Source organism: Podarcis raffonei, chromosome 7, assembly GCF_027172205.1.
Source record: "Podarcis raffonei isolate rPodRaf1 chromosome 7, rPodRaf1.pri, whole genome shotgun sequence".
In the NCBI taxonomy this organism is placed as follows: domain Eukaryota; kingdom Metazoa; phylum Chordata; class Lepidosauria; order Squamata; family Lacertidae; genus Podarcis; species Podarcis raffonei.
The window spans coordinates 20,169,752-20,187,278 of record NC_070608.1 but is presented as its reverse complement, the minus strand read 5'-3'; the positions used below and the strand labels follow the sequence as shown (position 1 = coordinate 20,187,278).

Below are 17,527 nucleotides of genomic sequence, written 5' to 3'. Positions count from 1 at the left end.
TGTGGCTGGAAACAAAATACCAAAGGCCTTCAAAATGGTGATTTGCCGCTAAATACCTTATTCATGTGATCTAAGGTTAAATACCACGTGAAATAGCAAATCACATCAACAGTTAATTATTAACCCATCTAAGTACTTAGAGAGCTCTGCTTTTTGCTCCATACCCCAATGGAATTTTCCTATGTTAAACCCTTAACAATACACATACAGGCATTTTCCAGTGTGAAATTAAACAATTACATTTAACAAGTTTCAAATCTGCAGCCTAAAAGAGGGTTCTCAGCTGCTACTCTAACAAGAAAATTATTTTTAGGAAAGGCTGTGCCTGCCACATCATACTGCTTGAAGCGATGAGATGTGATAATTATATAATGAGATGTCCTAATGAGGAACCGCCCGCAATATTTCTAAATCTTCCTGGAATTTTCAAAATGATTATCATATCTGTGTGATCAACAGACAGTAGCTGTATAGAAGAAATAATGCATTCAGGACCACAAGCACATCTATAATGGCACTGCAATGGAATGGGAGTCAGAGGGAATGTTTATTATCTCAACATGATGAGCCATTCAGTATCTGCAGTCTTTTGCAGAAAGGTATGCAATTTGCGAAGGAAGAGATGTGCAGGGGTCCCAAGTATCATTCTGCCTGAATACGCACAACACATTTCTCCCTTTGTGTTCTGAAATGGATAATGGTAAATCTTTGGAACATGCCGGGCACAACCCACTTTTAAGTCACGTTGTTTTTATTTGGAGAAGTGTTTGATTTTGGCCTGTTTTGCATCTTCTGCTATTAGCAAGCATTTCTGACACAATCCTCCTAATATTTACTCAAATGTATATAGGATTACTTTATTTTTCCGTGTATTAGACAAGGTTTTTTTCACTCAAAAATCATGTAAAAAAACTGGGGTCGTCCTATTTATGGATGGGGGGGGAGCTGCGAGCTGGTTGGCGGTGTGCAATTTCCCCCATGCAGCTATGGGAGGTGCACACTCTAGGGAGATTGTCCCCCAGCGGCATGGAGGGGAAGCTGCATGCGCCAGCCAGCTGATTGGCGGGCACACAACTCCTCCCCATGCCGCGGCAAGAGGCGCACGCTCTAGGAAGCTGTGAGCCACCAGTCAGCTGCTTGGCAGCCCACGCTAGTGGCATGGGGGGAGCGGCTGCCCACTTTGCCAACCCCCAGCAACAGTCCTGATGGGGTGATGGCGCGCGTGCAATTCCCCCTAAAAAAAGCTCAACAGCATTGGGCCATCTCCATCTCCCCTCATTTTCTTTAAATTTATTCACCCCAAATAGGGGACGTCTTATATATGGGGGTGTCTTATACACAGAAAAGTATGGTAAATTCAAAAGGGCTTACTCCTAGAGAAGTATGTTTGGGGTTGCAGGTGTGCAGCACAATCTTATGCAGGTTTATCCAAATGCAAACCCCACTGTGTTTAATCATAGGTCCTAGTTGTGTAGAGTTGGAAGAGACCCCAAGGGTCATCTAGTCCATCCCCCTGCAATGCAGAAATTACATCCCTGACAGATGGTCATCCATCCTCTGTTTAAAATCCTCCAATGAAAGTTCAATCCTACATGGACAGTGGGAGTTAAGGTCAAATTGCATTCTATGTTAAATAATATGTGCCCTTCCATTTGTGGAGGCGTCTTTGATCTAGCAGAGGCTTCTACTAATGGGATTTATTTATTTTTGGTCAATTTCCCCTGAAATTCCCTGCAGCTATAGAGCGGTCAATTTTTTTGTTAGATCGTTTTTATTAGCTTTCCAATAAAAGACATCCAATTAACATATCAAATCATAATCCAATAAAAATAATAAAATAAAATAAAAAGGTCGAATTATCTTCCGAATTATAACTGTCAATTTTAGTCCTCTTGCTTGCTGATTTTTCCAATCCTAATTTCAGTTCTCCACATTTTGTAACAATTGGCAACTTCATTTTAATTTAACTCATCATAAAAATTCACCAGCATTTAATGTGGATTTCTCCGGATGAACACATTTTGATTTACAGTTTTGATTAATATACACATATTTGAAAGCAGTTTCCCCTAATACATGCATTTTTGTGAACATTAGGTGAAGACCTGCATTACAAAATTCGAATAAGTGTGAATTTTGCAGGACAGTTGTGTTTCACTTCACCTATTGCTTTGGAATGTGTGGATTTGATAGGTTTTGCTTTAAATGCATGCTGAACAGAACTTTTCCTTTGCCCCATCTGCAGCTTCTGAAAATCTACTCCATAAGGTTTGAAACAGTTTGGAAAATAGGGTGGGGGCTGTAGGAGAAAGGGACTAGGCAAACATCACCTCTGATCTTCTTCCATCAGCAGAATCCTCCAGGAGATCAGTCTCTCACAAATGGAAAGAAATGAATGGATACAACCAATTGTGGTTTGATAGGTTTTGGGATTGCAAAAAAATGTAATGATCCTGTTTTCACTGATGTGGATGATTTCCTCCCCCCTCTTTTTAAAAGTGAAACCTTTTATTAAAATATTGGTTTGAAAGCCAAACAGATATAGCAGCTGTGATATGACAAGCCCTCTCATTTGCACACAAAAGCGTTAAATGAATGGAGTGGAACATTTTTCATATTTAGAACATCAGGTGCTACTTTTAAATGTGCAGCCGTGGTGGGGAGATACATCAATTAGCCCTCCACTCCCTCAGTTTTAAAAAACAGCTTGCTATCTTGTCTGCGTGACTTGTGACATGCTGCTATTCAGAAACAAAAGAATACTAAATAATTATTCCATGCAGAAATCTTAACTTGCATTTTTTGGGGACTGTGGCCAGTACCTTTGCCAAGCCCCTCTCAGTTACAAAATCTGCCTTCATATTTTGCTTAATATAGCAAATACTGAAATACAAGCAGCCGCTGAACCCTAACAAATGAATGAATCAAATCAGGTATTTGGTGAGTCTAATTGAGGGTTGATAATTCTGTTCAGTGTGGGGAAAGCATTGTGGACCTCAAAGGTCATTTAAGGCCACAGAAGGTGACTGCCAGGACCCTATATCCCAACATCAGTACCTGAGTTGGCTGCAAATCACGTATCATATATACGTGCAATTTGCCTCATGTCAACTGCACAGTTTGGAAAGAGCACAGCTGTCCTTAAGTTCACCTGAACCTGCTGCAATAATGTTTCTCTACAAAATTCAAGCAGAAAAGAACTCTTTAGCATCAGAGGCAAGGAAGGTATTATTCCCTCTCCCACTCTCCCTCTCCTTCTCTTCAACACATACATCCATAAACAAGTAGAACCTTAATAAATAAAAGGGTTCTTTACTTTATTCTGTTTCTTCCCCATCCTTTACCCTAAGGTCCCAGGGTGGGTTGCAAACAATCAAAACAGTTCCATGCATTCAACAATTAAAAACATTTCCATATACGAAATCAATGCAAACATTTAAAAATAATAAAATATAGACACAGTTCAAAATAGTTCCAGTACAGATGCAGGCTGGAATAAATGTGGAATGCTATGTTTTCCAAGCAGCTGGGTCTTACCCCCCCCCCGAATACTACATTCCATTCCCCTTCCCCCAGACACCCATCCCTTGCAATAGGCCTGTGAGTGTTGTCCTATTCTCATTTGGCTGGTTTTGGGGGTTATGGGACTGCCCCCTTCGGCCCCCCCATTTTTGTACTTCTATAAACGTTGGGGTTCCCCACAGCATGCTGCAACAGTCCTTTTGCTTCTTAGTGGCTACATTACCATTCACACGTGAATTCACTGCAAGAGGGAGTAATTGCATGGTATCATTAATGAACTTGGTGCTTCACAAAGTAGCATAAGCCAAGAAGACAAGTCCCTACCCTGCAGAACTTGCAATTTTATAGAAATATCATTTCCCACAAAGCCCTGTTAATGACCCTTTCCTCATGCAACAAAACAGAAGGGTGGTTGCATGAGATACAGGAATGTAAACACACAGGCTATCCATTCTTGGTCATGTCAGCAGATGAACTGCAGTGTGCTCATTTACCAATGGGAGCCTTTGGGTTTTCGACTGAAGTGGGAGAGCTGTGGGCCTCTAGAAGTTGCTGGACTACAACTTCCATCATCACTGATGATGCTCTATGTTTGGTTGGGGCTGGTGAGAGTTGAAGTTCAGTGACATCTGGGATGCCTTGGGCTCCCTATTCCCAGAGAAGGCTCAAAGGCAAGTTCTCAAGATCCATGTTGTATTGAACAGAAGGGCCATAAGCCCTCCCCTGTTCCCACAGAAAGCTAATTAGAAACACTCTTTCAGATAATGGGCTTTGTACAGTGGTACCTCAGGTTACATACGCTTCAGGTTACACACTCCACTAACCCAGAAATAGTGCTTCAGGTTAAGAACTTTGCTTCAGGATGAGAACAGAAATCATGCTCCGGCGGCGCGGCAGCAGCAGGAGGCTCCATTAGCTAAAGTGGTGCTTCAGGTTAAGAACAGTTTCAGGTTAAGTACGGACCTCCGGAACGAATTAAGTACTTAACCTGAGGTACCACTGTACTGGCAATCACTTCTGAGGGCTAGCATGCACATTCCCAGAATAGTATGGTAGAGCCTATGTTTGGTAATTAATTTGGGGTGAGGAGTAGCCCAGAAGTGCAATTCCAAACAAGAGCAGCATTCTTAATATGGCAGAGTGTTTGCCTGCTGCAGAGTTGCTTTGCTAGTTAAGGAGGTTCTCAGCTTTTTTCCTTAGCTGCTATAAAAAGTACAAAATTCAAAGGAATCAATATCCTAATGAGAATATTGTACACTTTGGAGTGTTTTCATGTTTTAAAAGTACAACATTTTTACCATGAAGAGGGTCACCGGGGGGGAGGGCAGGGAAAGAAAGGTCTATCTCATCCCTAAATTGAAATCTTATTAGGCTTCTCAATAAGGCCTATTCAATATGTTTTCCATACAAAAAGATCCCCCGATGATTGAATTTTCAAGTGCTGTTTAAGGAAGACTTGTTCAGAGGGAAGCATCTTGCCATTCCTGAGAGGGCATTAATGAATGGTTGTAATAATGGATTAGGTCAAAACACTTCAATGATATATTTTTAATCTCCTTTATAAGTACTGTGGCTATGTTAAAACCCACATCAAGGCCAAATGTCTTGGCGATGCTCAATGTCTTAATGATGGATGAATCAGACTATTCTTCATCCCTGTCTCCATGTGTTCATTTATAAGTCCATTCTGTCCTGTTTCTGCATCAACCTGCTATGCTTCAATATGCATTTTCTTACACAATAATATTTAAATATGCATTTTGTCCCAGTGTACTCCTGGTACATTGGGGGAGAAATCTGATTAAGTGCACATGTTAAAATAACCTAATTAATGCACACTTTCCAAAACAATACATGAGCCGAAACACAGGCAGCCTTCCTAGCCTTGCCAAAGTAGTTCATGTGCTGGTTACTTCAAGACTGGGTTACCGCCATATGTGCTCTATGTGGGGCTTCTCTGATTCTGCAGTCAGTGCAGAACGCTGCAGCACGATTGCTGACAGGAGTGAGGCCTTGTGCTCAGAGATCTGCGCTGCTTGCCGATTTGCTACTGGGCCAAGTTCAAGGTAGTACTATTAGCATGTGAAGCCCTTAACAACTTGGGACCAGTTTATCTACAAGATCGCCTTACCCGGTGCTCTTTTCCTAGAAAAAACAGTGTCAGTAATCACCACGATCCTCTCCACCTTTTCTCTCATTCTCTCCTGTTCCCCTTCAATTAATTAAAGCCCCACTTTGTGCGACCCTCCCCCTTCTTCAACCTCTCCCCCACCTTGCCCCGTCTGCTCTTCACACCCACCCAGCATCCCACCCTCCCAATTCCCGTTCTCCTCCTTTCCTCTCCTCCCAGCCATCACCTGCAGCATCCACACTCATGCAGCAACAGAATGGAGGACTGCGGCGCTAGCAGCAGAGGCTGCCTCCCCCCTTCTCTCTCTCTCTTTTCCTCCCTTCCCGCATACATGGAAAGAATGAGCAGAAGCAAAAGGGAAGCGGTGCTTCTGCTTGCCCGGCTGCTCGGGGTGCACAAGGCAGAAGTATAGCGGCACGTCCGGGGGGGGGCATGCATTGCGAGGCAACTGAGGGAGAGTGCTGCAACCTGTTGACTGAGAGTGGCAACTACAGCCCCAAACAAGGGCCTTGTTTTCCTCGCCACCATCTCAGCCTCCTGCTTTTCACAACCTGAAGTGAAGGACATGAGGCAGGAGTTGATAATGCGGGTGAGCTGTGCACAAGCAAGCTGCCAGCTAGCTCTGCAGAGGCTCCTTTTATTGACACAGTATGCAAACCAAGGCAGATACATTTTGGGCTGTAACCATATTCCAGTCCCGAGATCGTGGGGTGGTACAAAGTTATTTTGGCACCTGTTTCCACAGTGTCATTTTCCCCTTTCACAATGTAAGATGAAGGAGACAAAGGTCACAGACAGGACACGGCAGACTACTAAGACCGCAAAAGGTTAGACGGAGGGCAAGATGTTCAGACAGCTGTGGCTTTATCTGTGAGGGGGAGCATGCTGCACACCCCAAGGTCACGCATGCAGACAGCTGAGGCTGCCCATAGGCGGGAGTGTGCTCCGCAACCCAGTGATCATTCCTGAGCCAGTGTGCTGTAGTGGTTAAGAGCGGTAGTCTTGTAATCTGGGGAACTGGGTTCACGTCTTTGCTCCTCTACATGCAGCTGCTGGGTGACCTTGGGCCAGTCACACTTCTTTGAAGTCTCTCAGCCCCACTCACCTCACAGAGGGTTTGTTGTTGGGGAGGAAGGGAAAGGAGAATCTTAGCCACTTTGAGACTCCTTAAAGGGAGTGAAAGGCGGGATATCAAATCCAAACTCCTCCTCCTCCTCCTCCTCCTCCTCCTCCTCCTCCTCCTCCTCCTCCTCTTCTTCTTCTTCTTCAACAACCCCCTTTTAAACATGGTTGCTTGCTTGCTTTCCCAATCCTCCATTTACCTTATTGCAAGATTTTGGGGGGGGGAGGGGAAGGTGACAGTAGTGTGTACCGTTGAAAAAAAGCACATGTGCCCACTCAACTGTTTAGATCTGCGGAATTGGCACAACTACAGGGGCCACATAATATCCATTCCCGAGTCTATAAGAACTTTGTAACTCCCTGCCTTTTGAGATCACGCAGGCGCCTTCACAGTATTCTTTCTGGTGCCTGCTAAAGGCATTCCTGTTTAGACAAGCCTACCAGATGCTCAGAAAGCTGAGGTGATTTTAAACTGTTTTAGCGTTGTAACTTTTGAATTGTGGGAGCCAGGAAGTCATGGCAAGGTTTGTAGTGCCACCTGGTGTCTTGCTGACCCAGTGACCAGCATGTCTGTGCCTTACAATGTATTAGAATTGTATTGACCTTAAAAGGAGTTGTGTTTCCTCTGGGCAGTGTTGACCCTATATGGTGTGGGTGGGTTTAAGCTTGGCCAGATGAGGTAACATGAGACACTGGCAAGCAGCCATGCGGCTGGAGAGAACAAAGGGTAATAAAGTGACCGGACTGGAGAGGAGAAGATGTCTGAAAGAGCTGTCCATCAGTACAAGGAAATAAGCTAGCTCTCTGCGTCTTTATTTTATGCTAAAATAAGCGCCATTTGTAACGGCTGGCCCGACAAGTGGTGCCCCGTGTGAGGCTGAATAAAAGATTATGACTGAGGTTTTTAAAAGAGAGCTAAGAAGCAAGATTTGAAGCAAACAGTCTGGGCCAGACTGTGAGAAGATTTTTGATCCAAGCAGTGGATATTCATCGACTTACCTCGCCTGGAAAAGGTTTCAAGCGCTATTCATCTACGGATCCAAGGTTAGTCGATCCCTTAAATATTGATTTTAGAAAAATGGGCAGCTCTTTGACTACTCCCCAACAGAAATTTTTAAAAGACTTAAAATTTCTCCTCTCCTGCAACAAATTGGAAGTTCCTGAGGGAGATTTGATACAGCTCATTCTGGCAATTGATGAACATTGCCCCTGGTTTCCTGCAGAAGGAACTTTGGAATTAAAACTTTGGGACAATATTGGAACACATTTTCATGGACTTCCCAGCATTGGTGTTCGAAATTTAAATGCATGGTGCAAGGTTCGATATGCTATGGGTTCTTTATCACCAAAAAATATCTCCATAGCTGCATTGCCAACACAAGCTTCAGCTTCTTTAATTCAGCCTGCTGTCCTGCCATGTGTTCCAGCCCTTGCTTTGCCTGCAGCCCCAGATCCCAAACCTCCAGACTGCAGTTCCTCACCAGAGGACCCAAATCTGCAAAAATACCGTGGTCTGGCTGGAAATGATCCTGCTTTTTCAGCAGCAGCAAAAGCAGCTACCCCTTTGCAACGTGCAGTATTTGCCTGTTCCTTAACTCAGGATACTATGGCATTCCCTGGTGCTACAGCAGGAATTCAAGCCCAGCTTTTGGCTCCAGATGACATCAAGCCTTTGGCACGTACAGTTTTACCCCCATCAACTGGTGTATTGTTTGCTCACGAATGGGAAATTGCCTGTGGTGTTTATGCTCCTGCTTTACTGCAACAAATCAGAGGAAATAATCCTAATCTTACCCTCGCAGATGTGATGGATGCTATGATGGGGCGTGAGCCCTATGCTCAGGCTTCAGTACAAGCCACACTGCTGCAGATCTTATTGAGGGATACTGCTCTTGCTGCTCAACAAGCAATGAGAAAAATCAGGCTGATTACAGCAGTGAGTAGCCAAATTGAAAATCCTGAAGCCAAACAAATAATTATCAAACAATTGGCCTTTGAAAATGCCACTGAGGATTGTAAGGTTGTGTTGCGCCCGATAATACACCTTCCTGCCATTGATACAGCTACGATGCTACGCATTGGTCAGTCTGTTGGTACAGCCACCCACAAGGCTCATTTGCTGGCAGCAGCGCAAGATAAAAACCAACCTGTGGCCATCAATACAACGTTTCCAGCATGGCAAACCAAGATCACTGATACTTCAGTGTGGGTAGAACAGTGGCCTCCACCAAAAGAAAAAACCGCAGCAATGGCACCATCTCGTTTCTGAACAGCTTATCTCTGAACAATTGACTTTTAGCTACATTGAATCATTTTAATCCCACTGGATCCAGCAGACAGGAACAGTTTGCTTTTACATTGCCAGTATATAACAAATTGCAATCCACCCAGCGATATCAGTGGATTGTTCTGCCACAACAGCATGCGGAACTCCCCTACATTTTGCCAAAATTTTGTGAATGAAGCATTGAAACCTTTCCGCATGCACCACCTAGAGGTGCTGAACACAAGCTGCATCTGGCAGTATTTGCTACACCATTGTTGCCAACAGGAAATTTATATGCTCAGATGGACAAGAAGAAGACTATCTGCATTATAGAATGCTTACATTTACCTCATACCCCTTTGAAGAACATTTATTCCGCAAATGAATCCACATCAGACAATTGTTATCAAAGGACATTCACGTGCAATAACTTTGAGCAGTTTTGATGTTGCATCAATTTATATGCCATTTTCACAGACTGAACAGCAGCATTTATTGATCACAAATGCTGCCGTGCAAATTGTTTTAACTAAACCCTTTGTCTCTCACACCTCTCCCCTCTGCACTAACCCTTTTCACGGATGGAACGAAAAATAGGGGGGGGGTGACATGGGAAGAGGGAGGAAAATGGAAAAGTTATTTACCTCTCCACAGACTTCTGCCCAGCGAGCAGAGCTAGCGGCTGTGATTCTTGCCTTTCAATCCTTTCCTACTCATTCTTTCAATCTTATTGTGGATACTCAGTATGTATATCGCTTTTTGCTATTTTACCAATATCTTATATAACTCCTTCCTTGGATTCTGACTTGTTTTCCTTGTTTCTTGCCCTGCAAGCCTTACTTCAGCACACTATCCGCTGTTTCTAAGTCATGGGTAAACCTACGCGTATCAAAACTGATAATGATCCAGCATATATTTCTAAAACATTTTCGGAAATTTGTATGTTGTGGAATGTGAAATTAACTCATGATATACACTTTAACTCCATAGGGCAAGCGATAGTGGAAAGAGCGCACCTGATGTTCAAAACACTATTGCTAAAACTGCTTGGCGGCCGAAGCATTCGAACAGCACTCATCCCTTCAGCTGTTCACCAAGTTCTTTTTGTGCTTAACATTCTTTTATATCCAAATACTAGGACCCATACTCCCGCGGAATTGCATTTTAGGAAGGAGGAGGCACTCCCCCACCCCTTGGTGGTGTACAGACGCTTGCCTGATCCCGCATGGCATGGACCTGTCCCGCTGATCACGTGGGGACGAGGGTACGCGGCAGTGGATGTCGAGGACAAGCCTTTATGGGTTTCAGCTCGATGTGTGCAGCCATGGCAAGTCCCTTCAACTGCGGAAGTGCTTCCTAACCATTTCCTTGCCATCCTTTGCTGCACCGTTATACAAGGAAGAGAAGCAGACGACACAGTCCAGTTGAAACCACCATATTTCACCTTATCGGCTGGCAAGCAGCAGTTGCCTGAATCCTACACTGGCTGGCAGTATTCATGGCTCAGCCACTCTCGAACTATAAGAACAGTGTTGTTGAATAAGACTTTTAAGGGTGAAAATTATCATAAGATATGGAGGAATAATATTTTTGTACAAGTTATGATTAAGTTTACTAGTTTATTGCATGCTTCTAAATGTTGGGTATGTATGCCTGCCCCCAGTTAATTTCAAATTAAAGAGGGAAAGAATCATGGGGCATATATCCAAACTGTCAATATACATTGAAATTCATGTTTAATAGCTCTTGTTCTCTTACAGGAACATACAGCGACCAATCTCAGTGCTATAGAAGCGATACCAGTGCATGACTAATAAACTAGGAAAAGAAGCCTACCATGCAGCATGGAATCAGAATTCTTACATTCTTAGCTTCCGGATGGAAGTTGGCTTCGACATTTATTGATTATAGTGATTATTATAGTAGTTATTTGCATTATTTTGTGTTGCTATATACAATGTATTCATTCTTTTTGTGTTGCTATATACAATGTATTCATTCTTTAATTTCTGTATGTACTGCATGGTTCTCCAGTCCACGGCCCGCTTCCGGTGTCAAAAGAGTCGCTTCTCGCGCTCGACAAAGCCATTGGTACTGATATATATGATTATGCTTAAAATATAAAGAAAGAGGGCATGTGGGAGCCAGGAAGTCATGGCAAGGTTTGTAGTGCCACCTGGTGTCTTGCTGACCCAGTGACCAGCATGTCTGTGCCTTACAATGTATTAGAATTGTATTGACCTTAAAAGGAGTTGTGTTTCCTCTGGGCAGTGTTGACCCTATATGGTGTGGGTGGGTTTAAGCTTGGCCAGATGAGGTAACATGAGACACTGGCAAGCAGCCATGCGGCTGGAGAGAACAAAGGGTAATAAAGTGACTGGACTGGAGAGGAGAAGATGTCTGAAAGAGCTGTCCATCAGTACAAGGAAATAAGCTAGCTCTCTGCGTCTTTATTTTATGCTAAAATAAGCGCCATTTGTAACGGCTGGCCCGACATTGAATTATTATTTTTAAAACAATCAAGTGATGTACACATCATGTGAATAAAATGAATAAGCAAAGTTTGCAGTTCTCTGAATTTTCGCATTCCATTTCTCCAGACAAATAAATGTGTACAAAATTCATATACTGGGGTAAACTCCCAGTACGTTTCTGAGCACAATTCAAAGTGTTGGTGCTGACCTTTAAAGCCCTAAACGGCATCAGCCCACTATACCTGAAGGAGCATCTCCACCCCCATCATTCAGCCCAGACACTGAGGTCTAGCACTGAGGGCCTTCTGGCAGTTCCCTCACTGTGAGAAGTGAGGTTGCAGGGAACCAGGCAGAGGCCCTTCTTGGTAGTGGTGCCCGCCCTGTGGAATGTCCTCCCATCAGCATCAGATGTCAAGGAAATAAACAACTATTTGACTTTTAGAAGACATCTGAAGGCAGCCCTGTTTAGGGAAGTTTTTAATGTTTGATGTTTTATCATATTTTTAATATCCTGTTGGGAGCTGCCCAGAGTAGGATGATAATAATAATAATAATAATAATAATAATAATAATAATAATAATAATAACAACAACAACAACAACAACTGTACATAAAAATGCATTTATTAGTGAAAATAATGTCCATACCCCCCAAAACAGAAGCCGCAGCATGCAGTCCACAGTAGCTTACCAGCCTTAGACTCTGAGATCCTCAGCTCACGTTGTAAAGTACCTGACTTCAGTGCCTTTCAAAAATGTATCCCCTTTGGGAATCGATAGAAAATTGCACTTCTCGAACCATTAGCTTTAAGGCATCATCATTAACTTCTGTTGGCTTCCTCTACAGTAAGTGCTTGGGGGGAGAAGGCCTTCAGCCTGACCTCAATAGATAATGCTTTGTTCTGCGTTCAGTTCTTTTCTCTCTCTCTGCCACCCTGCCCCATTTCCGTAATAGTTCTGTCCCACAATCCCATTCACTATTACATTAATGGCTGGCTCTTTGCTCCTGATAAAATGGAGCACTCTTAATTTAGTGCAGTGGGAGAACGCCGAGTTCGAGCTTGTAACTGCATCAGATTAAAATAATTTCTCTTATTCTCTGGACAATTCTTGGGCAGAGGTTGTGCTGAAATAACTGAGATGCTTAAATTGCTTATGATTGGTTAGTATCGTGTAACCCCTGAAGTCTCAGACAAAAAGCTTCTAGCATGGGGGAAAGTATCGTGTAGCAAGTTATCCATTGACCTTTGTTTGAAGGACTGAGTCACTGCAGCACATTAATGAGAGAGTTGGGGCTTGGTTTCAATGATAAGAAAACAATTATGATTATTCAGAAGCAGCAGAACACTTTCCATTTTATTTTTTCAGAATTTGATGGCATGCTATAGAGATGGATATTAATTTTATAGGTTTGCCGAAGTATTGGAACTCATTCAGAGCTCCACAAACAAGTGGAGGGATAGGGGAAATTTAATTCAGAAATCAAAGCCTGCTATTATTGTTATTATTATTATTTATTAAATTTGTTGGTCTCTTTATCTTGCCCAAGGCTGTCCACAGCAACTTACAACCAATCAACCAACCAACCAACCAACCCCAAACACCTCACATAGATACAATTAAAACCAAGTGGGAGGAAACTACATTAAAAACACTCCTCCCACTTATAAAATGCCACAGGTGGTTAAAGGCCAAAGGCCTGGTTATAGAGGAAAGATTTTGCCTGGTGCCTAAAGATATATAATGATGGTGTCAGGCAATCCTCCTTGGAGAGAGAATTCCACAAAGAGGGAGCCACCACAGAAAAGGCCTGTTCTCATGCTGCCACCCTGGTAGTAATATCATCATCAAACCTTTTATTGCATACAAACATCCAAACATCCAAAACAAATCAATACAGAATTACCACTTCCCCAGTGGCACAAACATTTGCTAAAAGAAAGGAGGCAGAGCAGTCTATCGTCACATCTCTAGGTCTCCAGGAAGATCAGACGTCTGCAGTGTATTTCGACGACAAAAAACCAAATAGAGATATTTAGCCACTAACTTGGTGAGCTCCTGATCATTCCCCAGTAATAGAAAATGTATGACCTCCAATTCTGATTTCCATTTGGGGATGCAGAGTTGATCTAGAAATTGCTGACGGAGATCAGCATATAGTTTACAATTGAGAACCATATGTGTGAGGGTTTCCACCAGGTGGTCTTCACATGGGCAAGTTCTTTCTCCTTCCACCCTGCCTGAGAACCTTCCCCAAAGGAGGTTTGAATTAAACCTGGCCAGCGAAAATTCCTTTCTTTCTTGAGGGTTAAGCAGAAATTCAAGGTAATTGTGGTTAGAACATGTTTTCTCTGCTGCTACTGTTAATTCCTGGCCCTCAATATCCAATAACCTAGTTTTTATTATAGCCTTGGTAGATGGTAGGGACATTGATCGCAAAAGTTCCACTGACAACCCAAGTTGCTGTACCTTCTTGTTAAACTGTTGTAGCCCTGGGGAAAGAAAGGGGTCTAACAAAACTTCGCTGAGGAGAGGATCTTTATCTGATGTAAGGCAGATGTTTAACCAGCAGAGAAGAAATCTCGCCCAGGCGAAAGTCTCTGGTAGTAATATGCATTCCACCAGATTACCCTTTCCCAATCTGGTGTTCACATTCTCCAGCTTGTTTTCTTCATCCAAGGGAGAGTTCAGCTGGTAGAGCATGAGACTCAGGGTCAAGGGTTCAAGCCCTACATTGGGCAAAAAAATCCTGCCTTGCAGGGGCTTGGACTGGACTCTACTTAGAATCTCAAGATTCTAAGATTTTACGATGTTTTTAACTTCAACCCTGACACAACTATGGCAGCTGGGGCAGTGGCGGAGGAAGGGGGTTGGGGGGGGCTGCAGTCTGCCCCGGGTGTCATCACTGGGGTGTGGGTGTGTGTGACAAAATGAGTTGTTGTTGTTGTTGTTTTTAAAAAATGGGCTCATGAAACTTTTTAGGAGTGATGTGGTGGCTTAGACGACTGCAGGTTCTGCACTGCCTGAAACAACAGTGTGGGAATTGTGTCTGCCTACTGCCTCTCCCTCAGCCGCCCTACAGCTGAGGAGGTGGCAGCGGAGAGGCTCCAAGCGTTGGAGAGGCTTGCCCCGCCCCCGGCTGCAGGACACCCCCCTGCACCAGGGACCCAAGCGGCTAGCTATGCCGCTGAGCTGGAGCTGCTGGGAGTTGTGGAAGGCTGAAAAAAACCCTGAAGTGTTTGCTGTGTTCCTTCCCTGCTTTCCCCTCCCTCTCTGTTGCTCACATGGTATTGTTTCCTGTTCCCCATAGGTTACCAAGATGCTGGCTGTGGTTGTAATCCTCTTTGCATTTTTGTGGATGCCCTACAGGACCCTGGTGGTTATCAACTCTTTCCTGTCTCGCCCTTTCCAAGAAAATTGGTTCCTGCTGTTCTGCAGGATCTGCATTTACCTAAACAGTGCTATCAACCCTGTGATTTACAACCTCATGTCCCAGAAATTCAGAGCAGCCTTCAAGAAACTCTGCAAATGCCAGCAGAAGCAGTCGGAGAAGCCCAACAACTACAGCGTGGCCCTAAACTACAGCGTCATCAAGGAGACAGACCATTTCCACACTGAGCTAGAAGACATCACCGTCACAGACGCTTATCTGTCATCCGCCAAAGTGTCTTTCGATGATACCTGTGTGTCTTCTGAGGTAAAGAAGCACTGCAATGCTTTAACTATGTCCTTCATCTTAAGGTCCATGGAAAAGGTGTAACTGCAGAAGGTTTTTTGACAGAGGTAGAATTGATGACTAGAATCCAAAATCCAGGTCTTTAATAAAGGGATGGGGATAGTGTGGCACTCCAGGTATTATTGGACTACATCTCCCATTACTACTACTACTACTACTACTACTAATAATAATAATAATTTATTATTTATACCCCACCCATCTGGCTGGGCTTCCCCAGCCACTCTGGGTGGCTTCCAAAAAAAATATTAAAATACTGTAATACATCAAACATTAAAAGCTTCCCTAATCAGGGCTGCCTTCAGATGTCTTCTAAAAGTCTGGTAGCTGTTGTTCTCTTTGACATCTGGTGGGAGGGCATTCCACAGGGAGGGTGCCACTACCGAAAAGGCCCTCTGCCTGGTTCCCTGTAACTTAGCTTCTCACAGTGAGGGAACCGCCAGAAGGCCCTCGATGCTGGACCTCAGTGTCCGGGTAGAACAATGGGGGTGGAGAAGCTCCTTCAGGTATACAGGACCGAGGCCATTTAGGGTTTTAAAGGTCAGCACCAACACTTTGAATTGTGCTCGGAAATGTACTGGGAGCCATTTGTTTATGCTGGCAGGGGCCAAAGGGCATTGGAATCCAACAATAATTGCATGGCCATGGATTCCCCATCCTTGCTTAACCCAATACACATAGAATAATAGACTTGTAGAGTTGGAAGGGACCCTAGTCCAACCCCCTGCAATGCAGGAATATGCAGTTGTCCCATAAAGGGATCGAACCTGCAACCTTGGCATTATCAGCACCATGCTCTAGCCAACTGAGCTATCCAGATCACCTTTGTAACTCACATTTAATCATGATGGAGCTCAGAGCAGTTTTCTGTCCAGATTCTGGCTAGATTTTGTATCAACAAATTGGCTTTCAAAGGAAATTAGATAAAGCATGGAGAATAAGGCTATGGATGACTTGGTGGCTACCTGCCACCTCCAGGATCAGAGGCTATGGGTCTTTGGATACCATTCACTGGGGAACGACAGAGAAGGATGTCACCCTCCAGTGCTGCTTGTGGGTGTTTCTTAGGCATCGGGTTGGGCATTGAAGGAAATTAGGGTGTTGGACTAGATAGGCCTTTGGCATGACTTGCTCTTACATTCAGTGACCTCAGGACGTCGATAGGCGCAAATCGGAGACGACAGTCTGTGTCGACAAAGTGACTTCCGCTTGTGCAAAATGCTCTCTGGATCCCACTCATCGTTTATTATTTCATTGGAGCGTTTTGAAGTACAGTGGTACCTCGGGTTAAGTACTTAATTCGTTCCAGAGGTCCGTACTTAACCTGAAACTGTTCTTAACCTGAAGCACCACTTTAGCTAATGGGGCCTCCTGCTGCTGCCACGCTGACGGAGCATGATTTCTGATCTCATTCTGAAGCAAAGTTCTTAACCTGAAGCACTATTTCTGGGTTAGCAGAGTCTGTAACCTGAAGCGTATGTAACCTGAGGTACCACTGTAATGGTCTGTGTTAATCCACTCCAGAGCAATTACAAAAGCCTGGTTGTCAAGTGGCAACAGAAAGAGCTACTTCATGCATCAATTCAGCATTCCTGTGTATTTTATTCTTCTCCTTTAAAAAAAACAAACTATGAAAGTTGGTCTGTCAAGAGGTAGGACACGATGGGTTGCATTTGCATGACTCGTTTCCCCTCCTTGCTGCACACACCTCTGACATTTCAGGTGACTCATTATTTCAATTTCTGCTTTCAGGTGCTGTGACGTTGGAGCCTACATCTGCTCTGTCTCTCTTACTTTATTTGATCTTGCAGAGCCACCCAGTTCTGAACCAGTCTGGTTGTTTTCTAGTTATATTTGATGTGACCGAGCTTGATATTACAAATGCTGACCCTGCTCACACCACAGGGAAGCTGCTTCGTTTCATTAAACTATGCTTGCTATATGGAAACTAGGAGGCAAATGGCAGAAGTGTGTGCATTGTTACACATTCCTTTTTAAACCATGTGCTATGAAGCGAAAGCTGCCCAATTAATTATCCAGGGCAGGACTCCCCAAACTTGCATCCCGACATGTTTTTGGACTAGAACTCCCAGGTGCTGAGAGTTGATAGGATACCCCCATTCCCCTCCCAGAGATACAATACCAAAAATGGCATTTGTTCCTCTTCCTGATGCAGCTGCCCACCCTCTATCCCCCACGATGGCTCACAAGGCACAGCAGTTTTCTGCCCCCTTTCCCCCACAGATGTGTTCCCTGGTGGTGGAAGGAAGCTGTGC

At 43.9% G+C, this 17,527-nt stretch overlaps 1 protein-coding gene across 1 annotated transcript in view; it reads left to right on the top strand.

Moving 5' to 3' along the window:
- TRHR (thyrotropin releasing hormone receptor) overlaps positions 1-17,205 on the top strand; it is a 32,028-nt gene extending 14,823 nt beyond the window's left edge. The window contains exons 3-4 of the mRNA XM_053395433.1: positions 14,826-15,212; positions 17,004-17,205. Of these exons, the coding sequence (XP_053251408.1) occupies positions 14,826-15,212; positions 17,004-17,012 (396 nt within the window). The 3' untranslated portion in view covers positions 17,013-17,205. The remainder of the gene's footprint in view (positions 1-14,825; positions 15,213-17,003) is intronic.
- Positions 17,206-17,527: the final 322 nt, after the last annotated feature.